The 25,700-nt window shown below is 37.2% G+C and overlaps 1 protein-coding gene across 1 annotated transcript in view; it reads right to left on the bottom strand.

Annotated features, from left to right (window-relative positions):
* Positions 1-8,083, bottom strand: part of RNF180 (ring finger protein 180) — a 152,548-nt gene extending 144,465 nt beyond the window's left edge. The window contains exon 1 of the mRNA XM_021701955.1: positions 7,949-8,083. Coding sequence (XP_021557630.1) covers positions 7,949-8,083 — 135 coding nt within the window. The remainder of the gene's footprint in view (positions 1-7,948) is intronic.
* Positions 8,084-25,700: the final 17,617 nt, after the last annotated feature.

Genomic DNA, 25,700 nt, shown 5'->3' with positions numbered 1-25,700 from the left:
AGGTTGTGTACTTGAGACCTTTCTTGTTTCTTGAGAAAGGCTTGTATTGCTATATACTTTCCTCTTAGGACTGCCTTTGCTGCGTCCCAAAGATTTTGAATAGTTGTGTTTTCATTTTCATTGGTTTCCATGTATTTTTTTAATTCTTCTTTAATTTCCTGGTTGACCCATTCATTCTTCAGTAGGATGCTCTTTAGCCTCCATGTATTTGAGTTCTTTCCGACTTTCCTCTTGTGATTGAGTTCTAGTTTCAAAGCATTGTGGTCTAAAAATAGTCAGGGGATGATCCCAATCTTTTGGTACCGGTTGAGACCTGATTTATGACCTAGGATGTGATCTATTCTGGAGAATGTTCCATGGGCACTAGAGAAGAATGTGTATTCCGTTGCTTTGGGGTGGAATGTTCTGAATATGTCTGTGAAGTCCATTTGGTCCAGTGTGTCATTTAAAGTCTTTATTTCCTTGTTGATCTTTTGCTTAGACGATCTGTCCATTTCAGTGAGGGGGGTGTTAAAGTCCCCCACTATTATTGTATTGTTGTCGATGTGTTTCTTTGCTTTTGTTATTAATTGGCTTATATAATTGGCTGCTCCCATGTTAGGGGCATAGATATTTACAATTGTTAGATCTTCTTGTTGGATAGATCCTTTAAGTAGGATATAATGTCCTTCCTCATCTCTTATTACAGTCTTTGGTTTAAAATGTCATTTACATTATTAAAGTGTTATGAATGTAAAGGAACTGAATTCTATTACACTGCCTTTTTTTTTTTTTTTCTTTTCTATTTGTACTCTAAGAAAGGACTTCAGGGTGAAAACTTTTTTTTACTCAAAAGGTCAGAATGAATTCAAAAATTATTGAAAGCCTCACTTAAGGTCTTCCCACATTCAATCTTATCAACTTTCTAAAAATTTCACTCTTCACACAACAACCAAAATAATCTCTTTAAAATTCAATGGTCGATCACTCCTTTTCAGTAACTTCCCAGCTCTTAGAATAAAGATCAAAGTCCTTAATTTGGTTTACAAGACCATAAGTGATCTAATAGTTTTCTTTCTAGCTTCAAGTCTTGCCAAACTCCCTCTTGATCTCTGAACTCCAATCATGGAAATCTTCTAGTTCCATGGATATCCCACATCCTCTCCACCACAGTGCCTTTCAACATGCTGGTCCCAAAGCTTAGAATGTGCTACCTCATGTACCGCTGTCACTACTCATCCATCATATCTCCATACAAGTGACTTCCTCAGACAAGCCTTCCTGTTACAAGTCAGTTCAATCCTGTTTATGTCCTGTTCCTATGGCTCCCTATACTTTTCCTTTTTGCCATTAACATGGCCAGTAAATTAATATTTATGATCGACCACTATCCCAAAGGCTTCGCAAGGACAGGGCATCTCTCTTCTGGTCTTGTTTGAATTTCTAGTGTCTATTACTGGAACTGTTTGTTGTGTCTTAGCTTGGGCTGCCTTAACAAAATACCACAGCCTGTGTGGCTTAAACAGAAGACATTTATCCTTCACGGTTCTGGATGCTAGAAATCTGAGATCAAAGTGGCAGCATGCTCAGATACTGATAAGACATCCCTTCTTAGCTTGCAGATGGCCCCCTTCTCACTGAGAGCACACATGGTGGACGGAAAGAGAGATCTCTCTCTTCTTCTTATAAGGACACAGTCTTTTCAGGTTAGGGCCCTATCCTTAAGATCTCATTTAACTTTAATTACCTCCTAAAGACCCAGCTCCAGATACAAACACACTAGGGAATAAGACTTCACCATGAGCTTGTAGAGGAGATACCATTAAGTCTACAGCATGTGGAAAGATTAAGTATGAAATAAATATATGCCGACACTAACAAAAGGGAACATAAAAATATTTAAAAATAAGCAATATGATTTACTTCAACATTATGGCCATCAAAAGAAAGATAACATCAGGTTAATAAAGTCAGAGAGAAAATGAACAAAATATGTAGCCAAAAAAGGCGGGAGAGATGTATAACCCAATACTCAATTCAACATTCAGTGATCATTTCATGGCCACCTTGGTGCTGGCAATGGAGTTTTAAAGCTGAACCACCTCACAGTCTGTAACTGAAAAAGAGTCATAACCCAATAATTATAATGCTTTAAATTAAGTGTTGGACCATTCCTCAGTCTCCCATTTTCCTCAACTCACCAGAACCTGGTACTTGGCCTTCAACTCTCTCAACTACAGTAAACCTTGACCTCCTCTTTGCTAAAGCCAACGTACACTATTAATTGTCATGCAGGGTCTCTACATATGGCCAGTTTGTATGCCAATTCTACCCAAATCTGGAGGGCACCCTTCACAGACCAGCACCCTGCAGAACTGTGCAGTGTACAACCTGCACTCCGAAGCCCGTGTCTGGTCTTTGACGTCGCCGCACGATACCCAGTGCTATTAACTAATCCCTCTTCCTAGGAGATACTCATCCACTGAATTGTGTAACACTGTATCCTGATTTTCAGTCCTACCTTTCTTGCTCCTCTTTCTTTCTACTGTGTGCACTTCGTTTTTTTCTGTCCATCCTTTAAATGCTCCTAGGCCCTCTTTCTCACTCCATTCGCAGCACGCATGGTGATCTCATGTACTGTCACAATTGCACTCTCCGCTTGTATGCTGATGACTCTCAAATCCACACTTTTAGTTCTCAATCTCTCTGTTCTCAATCCCATATCCTTAGAATCCGCAGCCTCCTACAAATCTCTATTGGAATGTTCTATCAGCCATATAAACTTGAAATGTCCAAAGCTGTATCAAAACTGACTAAAGAACTAAAACTGAGGAGATACCATTCTTAACCACTGGCCAAGACTTCACAAATGGAGAGCATTTCTGTCATTTCATTTTTATGTTTTTTAGGGTTTCTGTTATGTTGATTATGGTTTTGGTTCTTGCTCATATTTCATGTATCTCAGGCCTAAAGGGTGGGTAGGAGCCCCTTTTCTCTTGTGGACATTGTAAACTGTCTCAAAATTCCATTTCAAATTCCCTCTTGCATGCCTTACTACCTGTCAGTGGCTGGAAAGCTGAAGTTCAAATGTCCCAGATTCCCTTACAGCTCAAGTTCCACACATGACCTACCTTCCACCAAGCTGATAGACCTTCTCAGTATTATGAAAGCAGAAGTGATGGCTGCATCTGTGCTGTTTCCTCTAGTAAGCTTGGTTTTGAAGGCATTTGGTTATTCTGCAGCAAAAGTTACTGTGATGCCAGTATCCAGTTTTGTGGGACTGAAAAGCAGACTGTGAGACCTCCATTTCCTGGCATGCACAGGGCTAAAGAAATGTGGTCCTTGAGCCAAAAGTTATGGATGCTGTCTCCCAGTTTCCTGATCTTCTATGTTCTTCTGAGGGCCATTTCAAGTCTGCATGGGGTGCTGAAGACAGGAAACACAGTCCGAGGTTCACTCAGGGTGAGGAGATTCTAAGGGGACCTCCTACATAAAGTTGGGTTATAATCTCAGTGTAAGGGTGAACGAGCAATAAATGTGTTGTTCAGAGGAAGACAGAAGGAAACTTGCTAATGTCAACTTTGGTATTCAGTAAAAGGAAAGGAAAAAATCTTCCCCTCAGGGCACAGAAGAATTTCTTAAACAAAAAGTACAAAACACGAAGGAGATGACTAATAAATTCAACTAAGTACATGATGAACTTCTGTTCATTAAAAATTACCACAAAGAGTGAAATACAAGTTACACAAACTGGCCAAAGATATTTGCAATAGACAAATCAATAAAGGATTAGTATTTAGAATACAAACAAAAACAAAAAAACCTTTAAGAAACCAAAGCAAAACCACCTACTAAAAAATAGGCAAGAAAAAAAAATACCCTTTTACAGAAAACACAAAGAGCCTCAGAGGTAAGATGTTGAGTGCTAGGGACGATGGGGGGTGATAAGCAATGCTCAACCACCGCTGGTAACACTGTCAGTGGAAACAGCTTAGCGCTGCCCAGTGAGGCGGAGTGGGCACACGCCTGAGGACGCTGCTGCATTTACTCTTACAACTTCGCTCCTGCCCATGTGTGCCAAGGTATGTACAAGAGCTCACAACAGTACTATTTATAAGAGCAAAACTCTATAAGACTCAAATGTCTATCAAAGGTGGAATGAATTATACACTGATATGTCAATTCGCCGGAATACTACACCAAAGTGAGAACAAACGGGAACTGTACTAAACATGGCGATTTAAGTGAAAGCAACAATTCCTGGAAGAAGACCCACTTACAGTGTGATTTCATTTACAGAAATTAAAACAACACAACACTTTCAGAAACAATTTTATACACATGTATTTTTTTTTCTTTTTTTTATTCTTATGTTAATCCCCATACATTACATCATTAGTTTTATATACACATGTATTTTTAACTGCATAGTTTTGTAGGCAATAAAGATAATAGGTGATAAATTTAGCATTCTTTCAGCATAGTATCTGATAAAATTATGTTTAGAATCCGTATTTTATTTTAGTTTCCTTTAATTAAAACTGACCTCTTGTTCGTTAGTAATTTTTATGAAATGTTTCCATTTGTAAAATGTAAAGCGTTTCTATAGTTTAAAGAAAGATTGAAAGAGAAACAAATACCAATATACCCACTACTCAGTTTAATTAATATATGACCACTACCTCAGAAGCCCCTTTAGGATCCTTGATTACAGACTCCTTCTCCTAGACTTAACAATGACACTGACTTATTCTGAAGCTTAGTTTTTAGTAGGTTTTATGTATGTATGTCTTATTTTGCATGTGTATATTTTAATATTTTATGGAAATACAAACATTGAATATAGATTTATTTCTATAAATATATATTTAACATAAATTATTTTATGTATTTTTTATCTTATAAGACAGTTTCAATAGCTGTATATGTCTATGTATATATATAAAAGTATACATATACATCTTATTTATTTATTTTTTTTAAGATTTTATTTATTTGACAGAGAGAAACACAGAGAAAGAGGGAACACAAGCAGGGGGAGTGGAAGAGGGAGAAGCAGGCTTCCCACCGAGCAGAGAGCCCGACGCGGGGCTCGATCCCAGGACGCTGGGATCATGACCTGAGCTGAAGGCAGACGCTTAACGACTGAGCCACCCAGGCGCCCCAATATACATTTTATTTTAAATATGAAGCTATGCTGACAAAAATGCAGGTCAGTGGTTACCTGGGGCTGGGCATGGGTGCAGGGCAAATGGGCCTAAGGAAAATGCCTGGAGTAATGGAAAGTTTTTAAACTATATTGTAGTGATGGCTGCCCAACTCAAAATTTACTAAAAATCATTTAACTGTATTCTTACAATGGATGAATTTTATGGCTTACAAATTATACTTAAAAAGTTTTATGTGTGTGTGTGTTTATTTTATTTATTTTTTTTGTTCTTCTGGGAAGCCTTCCATAACTAGCCCAGGGAGCAGTTGGTTCACATCCCTTTGTTACTGTACTTATCAAATCAGGATACGCTGCTTGGCCTGTTTTCAACTAGGTTTAAAGCTCCTAAAAAAAATAAAATAAAAAATAAATACAAAATAAAGCTCCTAGAGAACTAGAATGTTTTTTTTTTTTTTTTGTATTCTGCATCACTCTCTTCCACAACCCATGCCAATACCTCCTAAAGTAGCACTTAAAATTTTCTGGCTCATTAAATAACTATTAAATGAATTAATGACTCAGAGTTCTGCAGGTAAATAAAAGTATCAGCCACCATATTGAGAAGGTGTGAAATTGCATGATATCCTGAGGGAGGAACAAAGGGAGCAAAGAGAGGGTGCAGTTTAGACTACTTGCCCCAGCCCTTCAATGTCAGGTCCAATTCTAGCTGCACTGCTTAGAAAAAGTATCGTCTGGGGCAAATTATTTAATTGTGCCTCAGTTTCCTTATCTATGAAGTGCAGATTATCTCCCTCGAGACAGTCTATTCTTATACATAAGGAATAATATGAAACACTTAAAACAATGCCTAATCAATAAACACATAAAAAGGTACTTGACATCATTTATCAGTCGGGAAATACAAATTAAAACAATAATGATATACCAGTATACATCTACCAGAATGGCTAAAATTACAAAGTCTGAAAAAGGGCTGACAAAGATGTAGAGCAACTGAAATTCTCATCATTGCTGTTTGAAATTAACATTCACTTTGGAAAATCGCTACCAGTTTCTAAAAAAAAATTAAAATATACCTGCTCTAACGACCCAGGAAGGAATACTGACCAATGAAGTTTAGGAAGATTCAGCTTGGAACATGAAGGACTGTGACTGACTTCCCAACAGAACCCTGGAAAGCTCCCTAATTTAGATTTTGCATGACAGAAAAAGGCAGGCATGAGAAGGCCTAGTTACTGCCTTTTAGGATTGCAGTTGAGATTTGCATGCCTATAAAGTGAATTAATATTTGTAAAGCATTTAGAAACAATGCCTGACTTAGCAATGTTATACTAGTATTTGGTAAATAGATTTTTTAAAAAAATACCTATTCTGTGGGCCCTCAGAATTTATTCCTATATATATATACCAAAAAAGAAAAAAACAAAACACACAGAAAGTCTTTTACAAGAATATTGATAGAAGTTTTATTCATAACCCAAAACTAGAAATTCAAATATCCAACAAGAGACAAAAATTGATAAATTGTGGTATACCCATAAATGATAAATGGCATTACTCAGTAAAAACAAAACAAAAACCCCCAAAAAACTACAAATACAAAACATAAATGAATCTCTAAAACATCATGCTAAGAAAAATAAGTCAGGTACAAAAGAGTACATGCTGTATGTTTCCATGTGAATGAAGGTGAAGAACAGGCAAAACCCGTGCACGGTGATAGACACATCAGTATAGTGATTGTCCTATGAGAGGGAGGGAGAGAGAGAGAGGAGAGGAGAGAACTGGCTGGAACAGGGTAAGACAACTTTCTGGAGTGATGGGAATTTATACCTTGATCTGATTCACAGCAGGAAGGACTGAAAAAATTTATCAATTTGTATACTTAATTTTTTTTTTTACTCTATGTAAATAATACCCAGCAAAATACTCTTAGCAAAAGTTTTCTCCCCCCAGTTAAAATGTTTTGCCAGTTTTTGAGAAGTATCTGGTATGTAGTAAGTATGCAACTAAAATTATCTACTATTATCAATTCCAGTTGGGTAATTTGTTAGGGTGGTAAGGAAATAATCATGATTACACATGGCTGAGGCAAAAAACCAAAACTAACAAAAACCAAAATCTGAGTGTCTCTCAAAGAAGGGGAAACAAACAATGACAGGTGATTATAGCCATTGTATTGAAAGGAGAGCTCCCTATAAAGTCTATGGATTACTATCTAGTTTGTATTTCTCTCATACTGCCTCTTCCATAATGCTTAGAGCAGTTTAGGAATTTTATTTTTATCGTTTAAAAACCATTTATTTTTACCCGGATGTCCAATTAAATGCTTTTAAATATTTAGATTTTCCTATTGACTTTCAAATTACACATTAACTTCCTCTTCTAGGCCCATATTGAATATATATATATATGCACACAAATATATACATATGTATTTATACATATATAAAAAAAATAGGTTTTCCATTTCTTACCAGGATCTTGAACTTAATTATGACTAAGGTTCATTCATGGTGGGGATACGAAAAACACTGACCATTATCTTCAACTTACATCTAAAATATTGCACTTCAAACTTTAAGGGCATGTTAATGTTAGCAGGTAAAGGTGCAATTAATTTTAGCCATGGAAGATGGGATGCCTTCGGAACATCCCTTTGAAATGTTTCCAGTGGTAAAGTAAAATAAGGTAAAAGAACCTAAGCCAAGTGTTAAAGGATAGGTGTGCACCAGTGATGGTGCCCACAGCATCTGGATACTAGGAAAGTGTTTCAAGACCGGAGCTCCCAGTACTCACCGTAATCACTTGATTCTCAAGATATTTCATCAAACAACCAGAACTTGCTATACAGTTTTTACATTTCCAACAACGAAGAATACTTATGTCTTCTTGATTATGATTTTGAGTTATCAATTCTTCACTTCTTTTCATCTGTGGAAAAATTAATACAGTTTTTAAAATGTTGAACTGTGTCAGATTAAATGTGATTTTCTAAACCGTAACCACAACATTAGCTACATGTGGATCAGAAGAAAGAGAATTATCATTTAATGAGGTGCCTACTAGTTACCAGGTCTTAGGCTAGTGGCACTCTATAAACTATGTCCTGGATTGAAAATTCCATTTAATTATGATGATGATGCATTTTGTTAGTGACTACCGGCTTATTTTATTTTTGCAGAACATATTATGTCTATTTATTTCCACCTTTCTCTCACTAAAAGTCATAAAAGGCAACTGCTGAAGGGCCAATTAAGTAAGTTAATGCAGGGGAGCCTGGGTGGCTCAGTCGTCAAGCATCTGCCTTCGGCTCAGGTCATGATCCCAGGGTCCTGGGATCGAGCCCCTCATTGAGCCCCTCATCGGGCTCCTTGCGCGGTGGGAAGCCTGCTTCTCCCTCTCCCACTCCCCCTGCTTGTGTTCCCTCTCACGCTATGTCTCTCTCTGTCAAATAAATAAAATCTTTAAAAAAAAAAAAAAAAGGTAAGTTAATGCAGTGGCTTTAAAAGAGTCCTAACAAAGAACTATAAATATTCTTCTAAACAGGAAGTTTTAAATACCCACAGCATTAAATTTGAAATATAATAGAATTTATTGAGTTGTAGTTAATTATGTGAAAATGGGGAGTACTTATTTTAAATTGATGGCAAAAATTCCTTATCCTGAATGCAGTAATTTCTCTTGTATATCGTACTCAATGGAATAGTTACTATACTACATCTTGTGGTATATGGAGTCAAACAAAAAGACTTAGAGAACAGCCCTACCAATTGCGTAGTCTATTTTTATACCTGAGATTTTTATGTAAATAATGTAAATTAGACCATTCTGGCAGAAGAGTTTCACACTAATAAGGATCCCAAAATAGGTGGAGTATATTTATTAACTAGCCTGGTAACAGTTTATTCGAAATAAAGGAAATGTCTACTAAGCTGTCCATAAGGGACTGACTAACTTCCCTGGCCACATTTCCCCATTTGTTAGCTCTGTCATTTTTCATTCATTCATTCATTCAACATTTACTGACAGCTAATCAAATGCCAAACAGTGAGTCAAACTCCGGGGGGGCAACAAGCTGAGTAACATGTATTTTCTGTCTTAGAGGTACTCACTGTGCTATAGCTCAACAGTTTTCCACCTGAGATCATTACATTCGCTTGAGAAGCTTTAAAAAATGATGCCTAGGCCCCACTCCTAGAAATTTTAACTTATTTGGAGATGGGGAGGGAATTAGGAGTGGGCACTTTTTAAAGTATGGTCAGGGTGAAGACAGAGATGTATTACAGAAGCTATTAACTAAATTGGAACAGCTGTTAAGGACGATAAAAGAGGGAACACTGATGAACCTTAACCACATTTAAAGGATTTAAGGAACCCTGCCTGGGAGGGCACAGCATGCCCCTCTTGCAGCCCATCTACCCCTGCCTGGGAGGGCACAGCATGGCCCTCTTGCAGCTAATCCCAGTTCTGTCTCCACGGACATCGTCAGAGCCCAACTCAGTCCAATTGCCTACCCTGTTTAAACTATGTCCTCAATAATTTCAATAATATCTTAATTTGCAAATGTCCTATCTCCTCCTGTTTGATGTGCCTTTCTTCATTGTTGAAACCCTCTCCTCTTTGGCACTCCTTTCTCCTCTCTTCATTCTTAGTGTCTTATGTCCTCATCTCCCTTTTAACCACAAGCGGCTCTCAGCCAAGAGTGGGGACTTGCAAGGAGGGGTCCTATCAGAATCAATGATGGAGAAACTCCCTATCTGCCTATGTTCCCCCCTCTCCCTAACATCCACACACATCTCCCGGTTCCTCCACCCCTCCCCCACATATCAACATTTTTCCATGCTTTCTTGGGATGCAAGTATGTAATTAGAAAAAATCCTGTAGGTGAGTCTAATCAGTATTCACTGAAAATCACTGATAATTACACTGTGTGACAAGTCTTACATCAATGATTTCTAAATCTGTATATCTCATTTTTGTCTTATTCCAAAGCTCTAGAGAAATAATTCCACTTCCAGATGTCAACTGCACATCTCTAAATGAATCTCTTTCAAGGGCCTTTGTACTGGCTGTTTGCTGTCTAGATCTGTGCTACCCCATAGGGTAGCCACTAGTCAGCTGTATTACTGAGCACTTCAGATGTCGCTAATTTCAACTGAGATGCGCAGTAAGCATAAAGTACACAGTGGATTTTGAATATTTAGTAGGAAAAAAGAATGCTAAATATCAATATTTTTACATTAATTTCACACTGAAATATTTTTTAATATAGAGTCAAGTAGACTATTTTGTAAAAATTAACTTCACTTGTTTTTTACTTTGACTACTACAATTTTCAAATTACATCTGTGACTTGTGTCATGCAGTTGGATGGGACCTCCTCCTCACAGGTGTGTGCCTCATTCTTATCACTCAGATCTGAGCTCAAAGTTATCCCTTAGTAGCATGGTATACTCAGCACCTGGGGGAGTTTATTTCAATGTAGGTCACAGGGCCACATTCCCAGAGGTTCTAGTTCAATGTTTCTATGGTAGGAAGTGGCATATTTAACAAGCACACTAGGTTATTATTAGGGTGATCCAAAGACCACACTTTGAGAGACACCACCCTACAGAATACAGTCTATGCTCCATATGTCAAAAAAGGTCCCTTAGGTGTAGCTCAAGGGATCTCTGTGATGAAACTGTTCTGAATCTGACTGCAGCGGTGTTCATATGAATCTATACATGTGATAAACTGCCCAGAACTAAATACACCCCCCCCCACACACACACACGAGTGCATGTAATTGGTGAGATCTGAATAAAGTAAATGATTTGAAGGGTATACAGGATCTCTCCATGAATCTATAATTCACAATTCACAGTCAGATCTACAACTATCTCGAAAGGAAAAGTTAAAAAAAATTTTTTTTACCACATACATTAATAACTCAAAATTTTTAAAAGTCATAGTATTTTTACCAATTCAATGTCCTGGCATACTTATATAATCCTCTATACTGCCTTTTTTCAATACTTTTGGCTGCATACTTTTTGATTGCCTCTTTGTACAAGGAATATTTTCTATAAGGAGAGTAAGAATATCATATAGTCTTTCTTCTTCAAAAAAAAAAAAAGCAAAAAGCAAAAACCAAAGCCTCTTTATACCCTTAAAATCGGACTCCCAACTGTTTCTCAAATCTTGGCATCCCCTCCATGAACACTCCACCAACACTAATGCAGATCTTTGTGCGCTTCCCTAAAATTACCTTTTTCGCGTTCATACTTTCAATTTGCTGTTCTCTCTTCCTATAATATCATTTCTCTTTCCCCTGACTTTATGTTAAGAAACACTTTTTACCCTTTAAGGCTAAACTCAAATTTTTCTTTCACAGATGCTTCCCAGGAAAATACAATTACACCGTCTTCCATGTTCCTATAGTACTTCACACACACCTCTATGGCAGCACTAGTCATGCTGCATCACACTTATCTCTGCGTACGTGTGTCCTATCAATAACTACAAGTTCCTAAAAAGCACAGTATTCTATTCAACTCTATATTCTTCCAACCAAACATGGTACCTGGCACCAAAAAAGACACTCAACAAACGTTTGTTGAAATCGAATCAACAAGATCTGGGAGACAGCTCAGCTCACACAAAGTCTTTTTCCAATACCAAGTGTTAAGTATGTCTGGCCAACTGTCAGTGGGATAAATCAAATAGAGATCCTATTGTAAAATGTGAGGAGCCCAAGAAATAAAGCTATGTTTATATATATATATATATATATCTTAGCTTAAAAGGAGAATTGGAGGTTACCCAACAGCGATATAAGAGAGCTGAGGTGGCTTCTGTCAAAGAATTTATGCTAAAAGAGTCAAATATGGTAAATGAACCTATTAACAAAATGGTAGTCTTTGAATAAATCTGAACACAGCATCTTCATTGGCTGATAACTCAAACTCATCCCACCTCAGCACCCTAGATGCTAGTAGTAGTTCTAGGAAGAGGGAACTGTATAAGTAAACTAGTGCAAACTGGTTTCTTAACTCTGTGATACCCTGGGGTCCAAACAATTTTGGGTAGCACACATCTGCACCACATAGCTTTTTAATACTTTGAGGACTTTGGGGTAGCAACTAGAGTACTACAGAAGCAAACAAAAAAGGAACAGAGATAGGTGATCTTGGCAAATAGTACAATACAAAAATGAACTAACTGCCGAGTGCATATGGCTGTCTCACAATGCTCAGAAATACATACAGGGACTGTTCAGAGGGGCTGGGTTCTGAGTCAACAGATGCAGAGGACAAACTGTAGAATTCTGATATTATTGTTCATATGACTACAGTGCAACTTACAAGTGCGTAAGGCCTTAAGAATTCAGGTATGGGGTGCCTGGGTGGCTAAGTCAGTTAAGCGTCTGACTCTTGATTTCTGTTCAGGTCATGATCTCAGGGTCATGGGATCAAGCCGTGCATAGAGCTCTGCGCTCAGTGGGGAGTCTGCTTGAGGATTCTCTCTCTCCCTCTCCTTCTGCCCCTCCCGCTGCTTACACTCACTCTCTCTCTCCCTCTTTCTCTGGCTCTCTAAAATAAATTAAAAAAAAAAAAAAAAAGAATTCAGGCATAGTAGTCTCTGGCTGCTTTTCTCACAAATCCTAGTCCTCATTTCTTACTCCAGTTCTGGTCAGATCAGATATATACATTTTTCTAACATGGAATGCTGCCCTTGGACCCTAGTTCTTCCCACCATGTCAGTCTTTGTCATGCTAACCTTCTTATCTCCTATCCCACACCTGTCTCTTGGACCAAGCTAGCTACTAATACCTGCTTGATTTTCTCCATGTTGCCTGTTCATAGATTTCCCCTTGGCTGTACCTCACTACCTATCCTGATACTCTCATCACTTTCTGGTATTTCCTCAATGCACTGGGCATTTGGAAAATAATGTTTTCTTGAGTTATGCATATCTCCCAAATATCAACACATTTCATTACAGAATATCACAAAGGTCACATGAGTTAATATCACCACCACCCCCAGCAAAAAAGTTATTTAAATATTGGGCCATAGTCAAGCTCATAGTGGTGGATACAAGTTTTCCAAAGTGCTCATTTTTGTTTAAAGCTAAAATTCCATCACTTGAAATAAAGACTGCCAAATATCCAAGTCCAAAGAACCATGGTTTGTCAATCATTTAAGTAAAAATGGTATGCCATGGAAAGGTGTATGGTTCAGCTCTCAACTAAAACACCTGAAAGGGCTTTTCCTCAAGACCACCATCAGCTTTTAGCATACTGTAGAAGTGCTTTATGCAGGGACGCCTGGGTGGCTCAGTTGGTTAAGCATCTGCCTTCAGCTAAGGTCATAATCCCAGCGTCCTGGGATCAAGTCCAGCATCAAGCTCCTTGCTCAGCGGGGAGGCTGCTTCTCCCTCGCCTTGCTTGTGTGTGCGCTCGCGCTCTCTCTCTCATTCTCTCTCTCCTGGACAAATAAGTAAAATCTTAAAAAAAAAAAAAAAAAAAAAAGTGCTTTATGCAGTCTTTCTTTTTTTACTCACATAGAGCATTAAAAAGGTATTTCAGAGGAAAGATTTAAGATCAATAATATGTACCACTTCAATAAGCAGTTTTTTTAACTGCATATGAGGGTAGTGAAGAATAAAATGACTACTAGTATAGTTTGTCATCAATGCCTTGATTCTCCTAAGGGACCAGGAGTTTTAATCACTATTGTTTTTGCATTAATGAAAATGTTAACACATTACAAAATTTTAGGCAAATGACATCTTAATATTACCAAGAAAACAGTTTGGCCAGATTCTCTGAAAGGTCTTAGAGACACAAGGGACTATGGACCACATTTTGAGAACTTCTATTTTATGTAAAACTGCTGTCCCCAAAATGTTGCCTATGAAAATTTTATTTCTCACCAATACCTTTTAAAATATTTAAGAAGGATGTATGAGTCCCTATGAAGAAATGTATTTATAATGAATTAAGCTGAAATTTTCTGTAAAGCTAACAACTGAATTATAAACTCCATAAAGAAGCTTCATTCCTGTCTATTTCTATTTACCACTTTTCCTGGTAAAATATCAGTATTTGGTACAGAACTAATTCCACACTCCTGGGTCTTCAAGATTTGCTCACTTTCGCTGTTGTTCATGAGCTTAAACTGGACCTGAAGTGGACAAAATTATCAATTTTAAAAATTAACCTAAAATTAGAAAACATGAATAAACCACTTAACAACTTTAAAAACTAAAACAGAACTCAAAATATTGTCTCCAAAACCCATAAAAAATAGGGAGGGAGGTCCAGACAAAAATGATCTAATTGGCAAATTTTACTGATCCTTTAAGAAATGGGTAGTCTTTATAACTTATGTAACTATATAACTTATATAAAAGAAAGACTAGCTCCGAAAATATAACTTTTACCTATCAGGTAGACAAGGATACATAAAACAAGGTGAGTATAAGAAAATTATATACCAATTTATTTATGAACATAGATGCTAGAAGCCTAAATAAGATAGTAGCCAACAGAACCCATCAATTAAAAGAAAAAAGTATTTTGACCAACTAAGATTATTTTCAGAAATTCAAGGAAGGTACAAAATAGAAAAGAAATCTATTCAATATATTCAACAAACTAAAAGATTCAAAGAAAAAAACCACACAACCACCTTAAAAGACGTAAAATAAAACTTGTGAAATTCCACACTTAATCACCATTAAAAAATGAAAATACTTAGCATTGTAGAAATAGAAGGAAGTTTCCTTAACTTGACAAGGAGGGAATTTATTGAAAACTTTAGTAATTATAATACTTGATCACAAAACTTTTAAAAGTATCCCCTGAAAATCAAGAAAAGAAGACAATGATGCTCACTATTCACCATATTATTCAACTTCATAGCAGAACTACTAGCTAACACAATAGAAGGAACTTAAAAGGTTTAAGGACAGAAAAGAGTTAATAAGTGAAAACGAAACTAAATTTCTTTTCTAATAAACGATATCCTTTTTTTTCTTTTTTGTGCTGCAGATGTTTCCATCTTCTTAGGACTACATAAATCACAGTGGTTAGCAAGTTTGTTCTTGATACTGAGGAGAAAATGTCTGGATAAACATTTCTACCGCACGCGCGTGCACGCACGCACACACGATTTCTTTGTTCCCTTACCACATTGCTCATTCTCTTGATTTTCATCTCAACTACATCACTTTTATTTACGTGGTACTGTATATAAAACTTTCATATATCGGTATATGTATTTGGCTTAAAATGTTTAAATTCAACTTTAAAAAAAGATTTTATTTATTTATTTTAAAGAGAGAAAGAGAAAGAGAGCATGCGCTCTTGAGCAGGGGGAGGGGCAGAGGAAGAGGGAGAGAGAGAATCCCAAGCCGACTCCACCCTGAGCACGGAGCCTGGCCCGGGGCTTGATCTCATGACCCTGAGATCATGACCTGAGCTGAAATCAAAAGAGTTGGACCCTTACCGGACTGAGCCACCCAGGCGCCCCGGAATTCAACTTTCTGATTTACATTCAATACTTCCAGTATTAGTAGTGAGCAGAAGGACACCCCCTTCCCCAAGTACATTTCTTACCAGTTTACATGGTAAGAATAAAAATCATGGAAAATATTCTCTCACCTGTTTTCCTTATTGGAAGGACATAGTGTGCTGCTCAAAGAAATCTTCTAGAACACAATGTTACATTTAAAAATAAGGTATTGCAGTACTAGTAATGTACTAATTCTAATGTAGTATTGGTTTCTCAGTCTGGGTACTTACTTACTGGTACATGTACTCACTTTGTGAAAATTCATCAGGCTGTACACTTGTGATCCATTTCCTTTTCTCTATGTAACAACTTTCAATATAAAAATTACTTTAAAAACTTGCAGTGACTTTAAGTCAGTGCCTGTTTCCCTCTCCCCTACCATATAATCCCACGGTTGCCTCTATTTGAGAACAGTGGGTAAAGAATGCTCAATATGGAGCAATATCTATAGTGGCAACTTTCATCATCTAGTCCTGGTTACGAGGTCAGTTTTTATGATAGGTGAAAGTAAAGGAATTCCAGTGGGAATGGGACTAGGAATCAGAGATGTGTTTTCCTACCTCTGTTTAGAGCGGGATTACTTACCCTTTACCAAGGAAAAATTGGAGAATACAGAAAATGTAGCAATGTGCCCCTGCTGGTCTCTCATTATAAAACTGATGTGCCAAAAATCAGTTTATACATGGATACAGTCCTAGCCCCTTTCACCACCAAAGAATTGGTTAAATGCTAAAGAAGCCTTTTGTAATCCAAATCCTGAACAAGTTGGAATGGGTCAAGATAGAAAAACCTAATGTTAAGACCCCTCACATAAGCATAATAGTGCGCAATGTGCTACTCTTCACCCCAACTTCAAGTTTAACACATCAGACAACAACAAAAAACCATTTTTGTGTTTCATGCATAGAACTTTGTATTCTAACTTTTCTATCAAAATAGTAAAAAAAGAGACAGTTTTAAATTAGTGATTTCCAGCAGTTTCATCATCTTTATATATTATTACCTAATATTTGGGCAGAGAGAGGGAGGGATGAATAGGTGGAACACAGGGGAATTTTTGGGCAGCGAAACTACAGTTTAGAATACTAGAATAGTGGATACATGATGTTATATGTGTGTTAAAACCTACAGAACCATATACAACACAAAGAGCAAACCCTAATGTAAACAGTGGACTTTAGTTAATAATATATCAATATCCGTTCATTAATTATAACAAGCGTTATCACACTAACAGTAGATGTTAATAGGAGAAACTGTACAGGGGGAGAAGAATACATGGGAGCTTTCTTTACTTCCTGCTCATTTTCTTTTTTTTTTGTTAAGCTAAAACTGCTCTAAAAATAAAGTCCATTAAAAAATATATAATTATTTTGATGTCTAATAATAGCATTATTTACTCAAAGTTATTAGCATTCGTTAACAAAACAAGGTAAATTTATTTTTGCCTTGGTTACTTAAATAATTCAAAATAGCTCTTCCTCTGAAATTTGATATAGTTTTTTTAAATATAAGAACAATTTCTACATTGTAGAACAGGTATGATACCTGTTTTGGTTTACTTGGGATACTGTAACAGAATACCACAGACTGGGTGGCTTAAACAAGAGAAATTTATTTGCTCACAGTTCTGGAGACTAGAAATCCACTATCAGGGTGCCAGGAATTTGGGTCTCTCTACCTTCCAGACAGCTGCTTTTGCCCTGGATCTTCACATGGCCTTTCCACTGTCCATTTCTGGTGCCTCTTCCCATTCTTATAAGGATAACAGTCCTATTAGATTATGGCCTTACCCTTATGACCTCATTTAAACTTAGTTACATCTTTGAAGGCCCTTTCTCCAAATACCATCATATTGGGGGTTAGTGTTTGAACAGATGGATTTGGTGGGGTAGGTGGGGGGGGGGGGGCAGAGTTCAGTCCATAACATTTCTTCCTCTGGTACCCAAAATGCATGGCCTCCTCACATGCAAAATACATGCACCCTATCCTAATAGCTACAAAAATCTTAACCCATTCCAGAATCAATTCCAAGTAGCATCTAAGTCAACTATGGGTGACATTTGAAGTATTGCTGAGGCAAAACTCTTCTACAGCTGTGAACCTGTGAAACCAGAACAATTATGTGCTTCTAAAATACAATGGTGGGACAGGCAGAGGGCAGACTCCGTTCTATGCATGAAATACAAAAAGGTCTTTTTTTGTTGTCTGACTGATGTGTTCAGCTTTAAAAAAAAAGTCAGTGTAAAGAGAAAAATCTGAAAGAAAAGAGGAGACAAGTCCCAGGCAAGTCTAAAACCCAGCAAGTCAAATTTCATTGGATATTAAGGCTCAAAAATAATTCTCTTGCGCTCACTGCTCTGCCCTTGAGGGCCCACCGAGGTGGTGGTTTTGTCTTCTGTCCACTGCACAGGTGGCTCGGTACCTTGACCATGGGAGGCAGTCTTGCCCCCGAGGCTATGGGCAATGACAGCCTGGCCAGACGAAACTGCACAGGAGGCCCCACAGTATGAAACTCAGGAGGGCATAGCCTTGGCCCCTGGGCCTGTGTACTCAGGGCCTGCAAAGGCAGTGGCCATCCTGCTGATCTCAGTTACCCTCAGGGTCATTCTTCCCTTTTCTTGAAGGATAAGATATGCTCACAGCTGGGTAGCTCTCTTGTCCTGTTTTATAGGATCCCATAAATTTAAAAGCCTTTCTTCCCTCTGTCCCCTTCAGTTCAAACTGGCAGTGTCTCTGCTGGTATCTCATCTCTATTCTCTGTGTTTGTAGAGAAGGCTAATTAGATGCAAAGGCATTCTCTTTTTGGAGGAATTAGACAACATACCTATTGGATTAGGGCCCGATCCTATGACCTCTTTTAACCTTAATTACCTCCTTAAAGGCCCTTACTCCAAATAAAGTTACATTAGGGGTTAGGGCTTCAACATATGGATATGGGGGCGGGGAGACAGTTCAGTCCATAATAGTACCTAGAGATACCAAGCCAATTTTCTCAACTTTCACATTATTAGAATGCTCATGTTTTATTGTGTTTCCTGTTAAAGAATGTGTAAAATAAAAGTTCTGGCATAAAAGAAAAAAATACTTAGTTCATAATTCCTCAAAAGGCAAAAGTTATCTGTTAGTGAAAAAGAAAGAAATACGGCCAAAGAATGTACAGGTCCCTTATCAATTATTTATGAATTTCTTAAAAATTAGAACCAAAGGACGTAAAATTGGTAAAAATGTGATACGAGTAATACATACCAAATTAGAAAATAAAACCCTAAACTGATCTAGCCAATTCAAACCATCTCAGAGCAAATAACATTTCTAACTTTTTTTTTTAAGAAAAAACTAATGAAACTATACTACAGTAAGAGTTGATGTCAACCTCAACTCTCAATACCATGTTAACTCAGGATCATGTTACTATTATGTTATCTAAATGATGAGGCATCTATATCTCTCATATCTGCTGAAGACTGGCTTGGAAGCAGTAGGCCATAGATAAATATGACAGTGGGAGTCTATTTTCTGCTGATGAGATAGGATTCCTCTTTAATGTACAACCAAAACAGACATTAGCTCTTATAAAGGAATGATTACATGGAGGAAAAATAAATAGAGACAGTCAGTCTTAACTCTGTTGCAATGATGACAGCAGTAAAAAATTTCTATTAAATTTGAGTATTTATTTTTTTTAAAAAAGGATTTTATTTATTGATATGAGAGAGTAGGAGAGAGCATGAGCAGGGGTGGGACAGAGGGAGAGGGAGAAGCAGACTCCCCACTGAGCAGGGAGCCAGACGTAGGGCTTGACCCCAGGACCCTGGGATCATGACCTGAGCTGAAGGCAGACACTTAACCCAGTGAGCCACCCAGGCATCAAGTAGTTCATATATATGTGTGTGTATATATATATATATATATATATCATATATAGGTATATATACCTATATATGATATAAATATATATCTTTCCTATATATATGAAGTTAATAAAAATGTACTGATGTCTGGCAGGATTTTTTTAGAGAATGACTACTAAAATCAGAGAAAATGACTTGCAAAATAGGTATATTCCACTACTGGTTAAGGAACACACTGGTCATACCTTCTGGGGGCTTAAATTAAAAATATGTATATGATTTTTTTTGCTTAAAAGCATCATGGTGTATTTTCAGCTTTTAGACTAAGGCATAGTTTGTCAGCTAAAGGTTGTATACTGGAAGTGTTTGGTACATTATGTCTCCATAAAATGAGAAGGATTATTCCTTTTGTAATATAAAAAGCAGAATGTTCTTAATGAAAGAGAAATCTCATTGTTATATAGGACACAGTAACCCCAGAAGTAATCCACAACTATTTCACAGAAGTGGGCTTTGGAACCATGATTGTGAACATGAATAGGACATCTGATGTAGTAAATCTAATGAAAATAACCTGCACAGATATTATTTTGTTCACTGATGCCAGGTCGGCTCCCCTTGCTCATGGTCGATCTTGATGTGTGTTGTCAACACAGAAGAATAAAATGTGCCCAAATCCAAGCAAGCCAAAGTAAAGAAGTATCAATAACACTGTAATCAATTGTCAGTAAAAAGTTACAAAAATATAAATGACTTAGTTTTCAAAGTAATAAACAGTCACTACATTTGTTTGTGACCTGTATAATAACACATCAGGACCCAAAAGTAACCTTATGTTAAGCAGAAATTAAAAAGGGGTCTTACAGATACGACTAGATTCCTATGGAATTTATATGCCTCATGTGGCTTAGTAGTTCTTTCTAGAACACACGTTATTTAGTGAAAGCTAGCTTACAATTCAGCGTTCCTCTTCTATTAGTTTTCAGTCTCTCTCAAGGGTATCAGATCCCATATAAGTACAAGTAAGGGACTGAATTGGGTGATTTCTAAACTGCCAATCCTGCAGTTCTAGACTTAGTAGCTATAGAGACTAAAATGGCAATCAGAGCCAGCAAATTATTAATTCTAAAAATATCTAAGTCACAAATCACAGAGAGAGCACTCAGTCTTCTTCAGTAACTGTTGATGTTACACACTTCTGGATTCAAATGTGATAAAGTCAACTTCAACAGTTTATTTAAATGGTGCTGCATATACTTTGGTATTCACATCCAGAAATATTTTACTTGAAAAGCACCCAACTTTTGTTGATAACCAAGTATTGAGTAGTTCACACTACCTCATCTCCATCTACTTACCTCTCACCCATCCTCTCTTCTACCTCCCCTGGAAATGCTGAACTCATAGGCATGATGCAAAGCATATTCAATTTTAAGGAGAAAAGGTAATATGAATTTGATCCTGTAGTAGCTACCAGTTACTTCCTACCTTCTCCTGTTAACTTCTTAAGCCACATACTACAATGTAATACCACCTCTTTATTCTTTTAAATTCCTCCTTTTTCCTTTTCTTTCTCTCACAAACATACCTCAATCAGCCTTGAATGCTCACTGCAGTTTTTCAATACAAGTCACACTTTTAAGACTTGTTAAAAAAAAAAAAAATCATTGAAGAAGCACAGACATTGACACTTTGTAACTTGTATTTTGATTAATCTTGCCCATTTTAACTGCTACCATTCTTTGGTAAAAGAAAGAATGAATTTGGGGCACTTGGGTGGCTCAGTCAGGTAAGCCTATGACTCTTGATTTCAACTCAGGTCATGATCTCAGGGTCGTGAGATTGAGCTGCGACTGGCTCTATGCTGGGCGTGGAACCTGCTTAAGAGTCTCTCTCCCTCTCCCTCTGCCCCCACTCCTCCCGCTCATGTGCACACATGCACATGCCCTCTTTCTGTGTGTCAAAAAAAATTAAAATTAAAAAAGGAATGAAATGATGTTCTAAAGATGAATGAAAATAATAGTGTGTAGGACACATATATTCACTAATTTCTTCACGCTACTTTCTAAGGAGAAAATATGAGAAAAGGTAGAAATTACATACTGTAATTTAACAGAACTGTAAGGAAAGCAAAATACACTTTACAAATAAATGGTGTATTTTTGTATTCACATGTAAATATTAGAAATCACCATTGTTAAGTAAGTCTGCCATTTTTTGTTTCAAGGAATAGATTTAGTCATTTTGGGAATTTTTGAGCAATCTAAAATATGTCTAATGTATTTTAAATAAAACTCCCAATAATATTCCTAACTGGAAGAGATAGTAGGAAGACGAAAATAAAATCAGGATTAATTTAATTAAATTAAAATTTAATTAATTTAAAATTAAGCTTTGAAGCTACAGATATTCATTCATTCAATAAGTATTTGCCAAGCACCTCCTACTTTTTCAGGGAATACGAAGAATAACACATACATGTACTATGAACACATATGAGAAGTTGAGAGGGGTTCTAAGCCAGTTGGGTGGGAGAGCATACACAAAATCATCAGGGTTCTGGGAGGGAAACATCTCAATAAAGAATTGATCCTGAGGTTAAATGGAGGCTTATCTCTCCAAATGTTTCTCAGACTGATTTCTTAGAAAAAAAAGGAAAGTAAAAAAATCCCTCAGACTATAAGGGATTTACTTTATGTGAAATATTTTAATATGATGTGAGTCATGGTCTTTATCAAAAGGTGATACTAAGTAGTTGTCTAACTTGCCATGCTTTTATTGGGTGGCTATACTATTTTTGATGGGTCAAGTATCCACAGCCAAGAAGTGATTCAGATGAGAAAATGGGAGCAAAGACAAGTACACGGACCTGGCTTCAAAATCCATTTTTCCTCTAGGCAAAAGGAACAGTTATACAGAGAGGCTTTTTGTTAGCTACAGAGGCAGCTATATACTAGGTTACTGTGAAAGACTGCTAGATAACTGAGACCAAAAAAAAAAAAAAAAAGTAGCTATGTCCCAGTGGATAAAGCACTGACCTGGAAGCCAAAAACTTTGGGCTTGTTTATTTTACTTAATTATCTCATCATCTTCCCCCCAAAAGGGTTTACAGCTCCTGGTATTTTACTGCTTGCTCTTTCCTGAGCAGTCTTTACCTCTGAATAGTTCATGAGTTACTTAAGCCCCTGATTAATACTCAAGTCACTGCACCAGCAGGTATGACACTAACGCATACATTTGTTTCTTCCTATAAACTGTAAGCTCCCAGAAAAAGGTGTAAGATTTAGTTTTAGATAAAATTCTTTTTTAGAAAAAGATTTTATTTGTTTGAGACAGAGGGAGAGAAAGACAGCACGAGTAGGGGGCAGGGCAGAGGGAGAGGGAGAAACAGACTCCCCCGCTGAGCAGGGAGCCCGATGAGGGGCTCGATCCCAGGACCCCGAGATCATGACCTGAGCCAAAGGCAGACCCTTAACTGACTGAGCCACCCAGGCACCCCAAGTTTTAGATAAAATTCTAAGTATGAAGCAAAAATATGGTTATTAAAACTATCTGTTACCTCTTCTACCAGATAAACGCCATTATAATGGAAAAACACTGCTGCAGTAATCCAGCCAAAAGACAAGACTCTGATCAGGGTGGTAGCAGTGGTGGTAGTAAATAACGGTCAAATTCTGGATATACATTGTAGATAGAGCAAACAGGACTTCCAGACAGATTGAACATAGGGTCTAAGAGAAGAATCAAGCATAGCTCCAAATTTTTTAGCATGAGCAACTCTAAGGATGGAACTGCCATCAACTGATACGGGGAAGGATGCAGGTGCAACAGGAGGGTAGATCAGGAGTTCAGTTTAGGATATATTAAATTTGAGAGGCCTATTTGACTTTTTTTTTTTTAAAGATTTTATTTATTTACTTGACAGAGAGCTAGAGAGCACAAGTAGGCAGAGTGGAAGGGAGAAGCAGGCAGCCTGATGTGAGGCTCGATCCCAGCACCCTGGGATCATGACCTCAGCTGAAGGCAGATGCTTAACCGACTGAGCCACCCAGGTGCCCCTTGACTTTCAAATATAACTATTAAGTACACAGCTGGATTCAGGAATCTGGACTTGTAAAGAGTGTCTGAGCAGATTTAAATGTGGGATGGTTCTCGAAAGCCAGAAAATACTTAAGATCTACTTAAAGCCTTAAGTATGAAAAACAACCAAATACTGACCCCTCATTCTCACTCAGTTCCTTCTGAGTTTTATTATCTTGGAATATAAACTACCATGAGACAAATATAGGGCCCTGTTTGTGGACCTGTCTCTCCAGAAAGAACAGTTTCACACTGAACAGGTGCTTAAGGGACATCGCCAGCACAAGAATACTCTTTAGGGAAGTTTCTCAGTTTGGGGGTCCCTGGCTCATTCTGGTAATATAAATTCAAGACCTAAAATCTAGAAGTTAAGGCTTCTCAGGTGATTTAGACGACATGAGAATCTGAAAATGGATAAAGGGAAAGAATCAAATAAGCACTTATTCTTCCTTTGCTATACAAACTATTTTAGGGTAATCAAATAGTTAACGAGGAAAAACTCACGAAGCATCATGCTAATAAATGTAGGATGATTAATACAATCACCATTTTTCAACCTCTAATAAAATGACAGATTTAGGGAAAAAGACCATCAGTCATTCTAAAAACATTAGAAAAAAAGGGTGGTGAACATTTTACAATGTATGTATAAGGCTGTACCACATGAACTCAACCCTAACATCATAACTAAACAACCATAAGCAAATACAGGACAACTATATTAGTTTGCTAGGGCTACCATAACGAAGTACCATAGACTGGATGGCTTTAACAGAAATTTTTCTCACAGTTCTGGAAGCTAGAGGTCTAAAATCAAGGGACCATCAGGACTGGTTTCCTCTGAGTTTTTTCTCTTTGGGTTTTAGATGGCTTCCTTCTCATGGATCTTTATATGGTCTCTGGAGGCACCCATCCTGATGTCTTTTTGTGAATCCAAATTTCCTCTGCCTATAAGGACATCAGTTAAGATTGGATAAAGGCCTACCAAACAGCCTCATTCTAACTTAAGCCCCTCTTTAAAGGCTTTATCTCCAAACACAGTCACATTCTGAGATACTGGGAATTAGCGCTTCAACATACTAATTTGCAAGGACACATTTCAGCCCATAACAACAAACACCATGCACCTCCTCATATAATGCAATTAAAAGTATTCAGCACCATCTATATTCTTTAAAAAAAAAAAAAAATTAACCGTAATCAAATCAAGCAAGCCGCTAAATCCAAGAACCATTTTCTTTACTAAATGAAGAATAAGGGAACATGTTAAATGACACCATAAGCATACAACTGGCCATATACAGAACGTGAAAAATTCTACAAATGACTTGGTTTTTTTTTTTTTCAACAAACAAATGAATTTTTAAGAGGGAGGAGAAACTTAAGAGCTGTATCAGTCAAATGCAATGTGTAGACCGTGTTTCAATCCTGATTCAAAGAAATCAACTCTAAAAAATATGTTTTTGATACAAATGGGGAAAATTACACATTAACTAGGTATTGGATGATACTAAAAATGGTTAACCTTGTGGACGTGATAATATAACGCTGTTATTTTTTTCAAAGGTCCTCAGGCTAGAGATAAATACGGTAACTTTCATTATTCACAGGCAAAACTATATAATGTAGAAACAAATGATATAATGTAGAAAAAAGAAAAATGAAAGAATAATAGCTATTGAAGCTGGCTGATGAATACATGAGGATTCCTTATGCCATTCTCTCTACTTCTGTGTATGTTTGAAATTTTTTATAAATTAAATTTTTAGATGAGACTTTTCTCTGTGTTCTGCTCAGAGACTAGGCCAATATAGACTTCGGTCTAATCTCTCTGTGTCAGCAGACAATGTTTTTTTTCTTATCTACTGTTATACTGAGAATGTTGCCCTTTCTAAGTCCTGGCTTTACAGGGATTTTTCCGTTGCCAACTCCCTGCCCTCATATGTACCCAAGGATTCTGGTCTCCTGGATCAGTAGGAGTATTAAAAACAAAATAAAAGAAACAACAAGCCCCTAGGTCAGTGAGCCTAGGCGACCTCACCCTAGGAGCAA

Source organism: Neomonachus schauinslandi, chromosome 7 (assembly GCF_002201575.2).
Source record: "Neomonachus schauinslandi chromosome 7, ASM220157v2, whole genome shotgun sequence".
Taxonomy (NCBI): domain Eukaryota; kingdom Metazoa; phylum Chordata; class Mammalia; order Carnivora; family Phocidae; genus Neomonachus; species Neomonachus schauinslandi.
The sequence above is the reverse complement of the archived record's forward strand: the minus strand, read 5'-3'. Positions and strand labels throughout refer to the sequence as shown.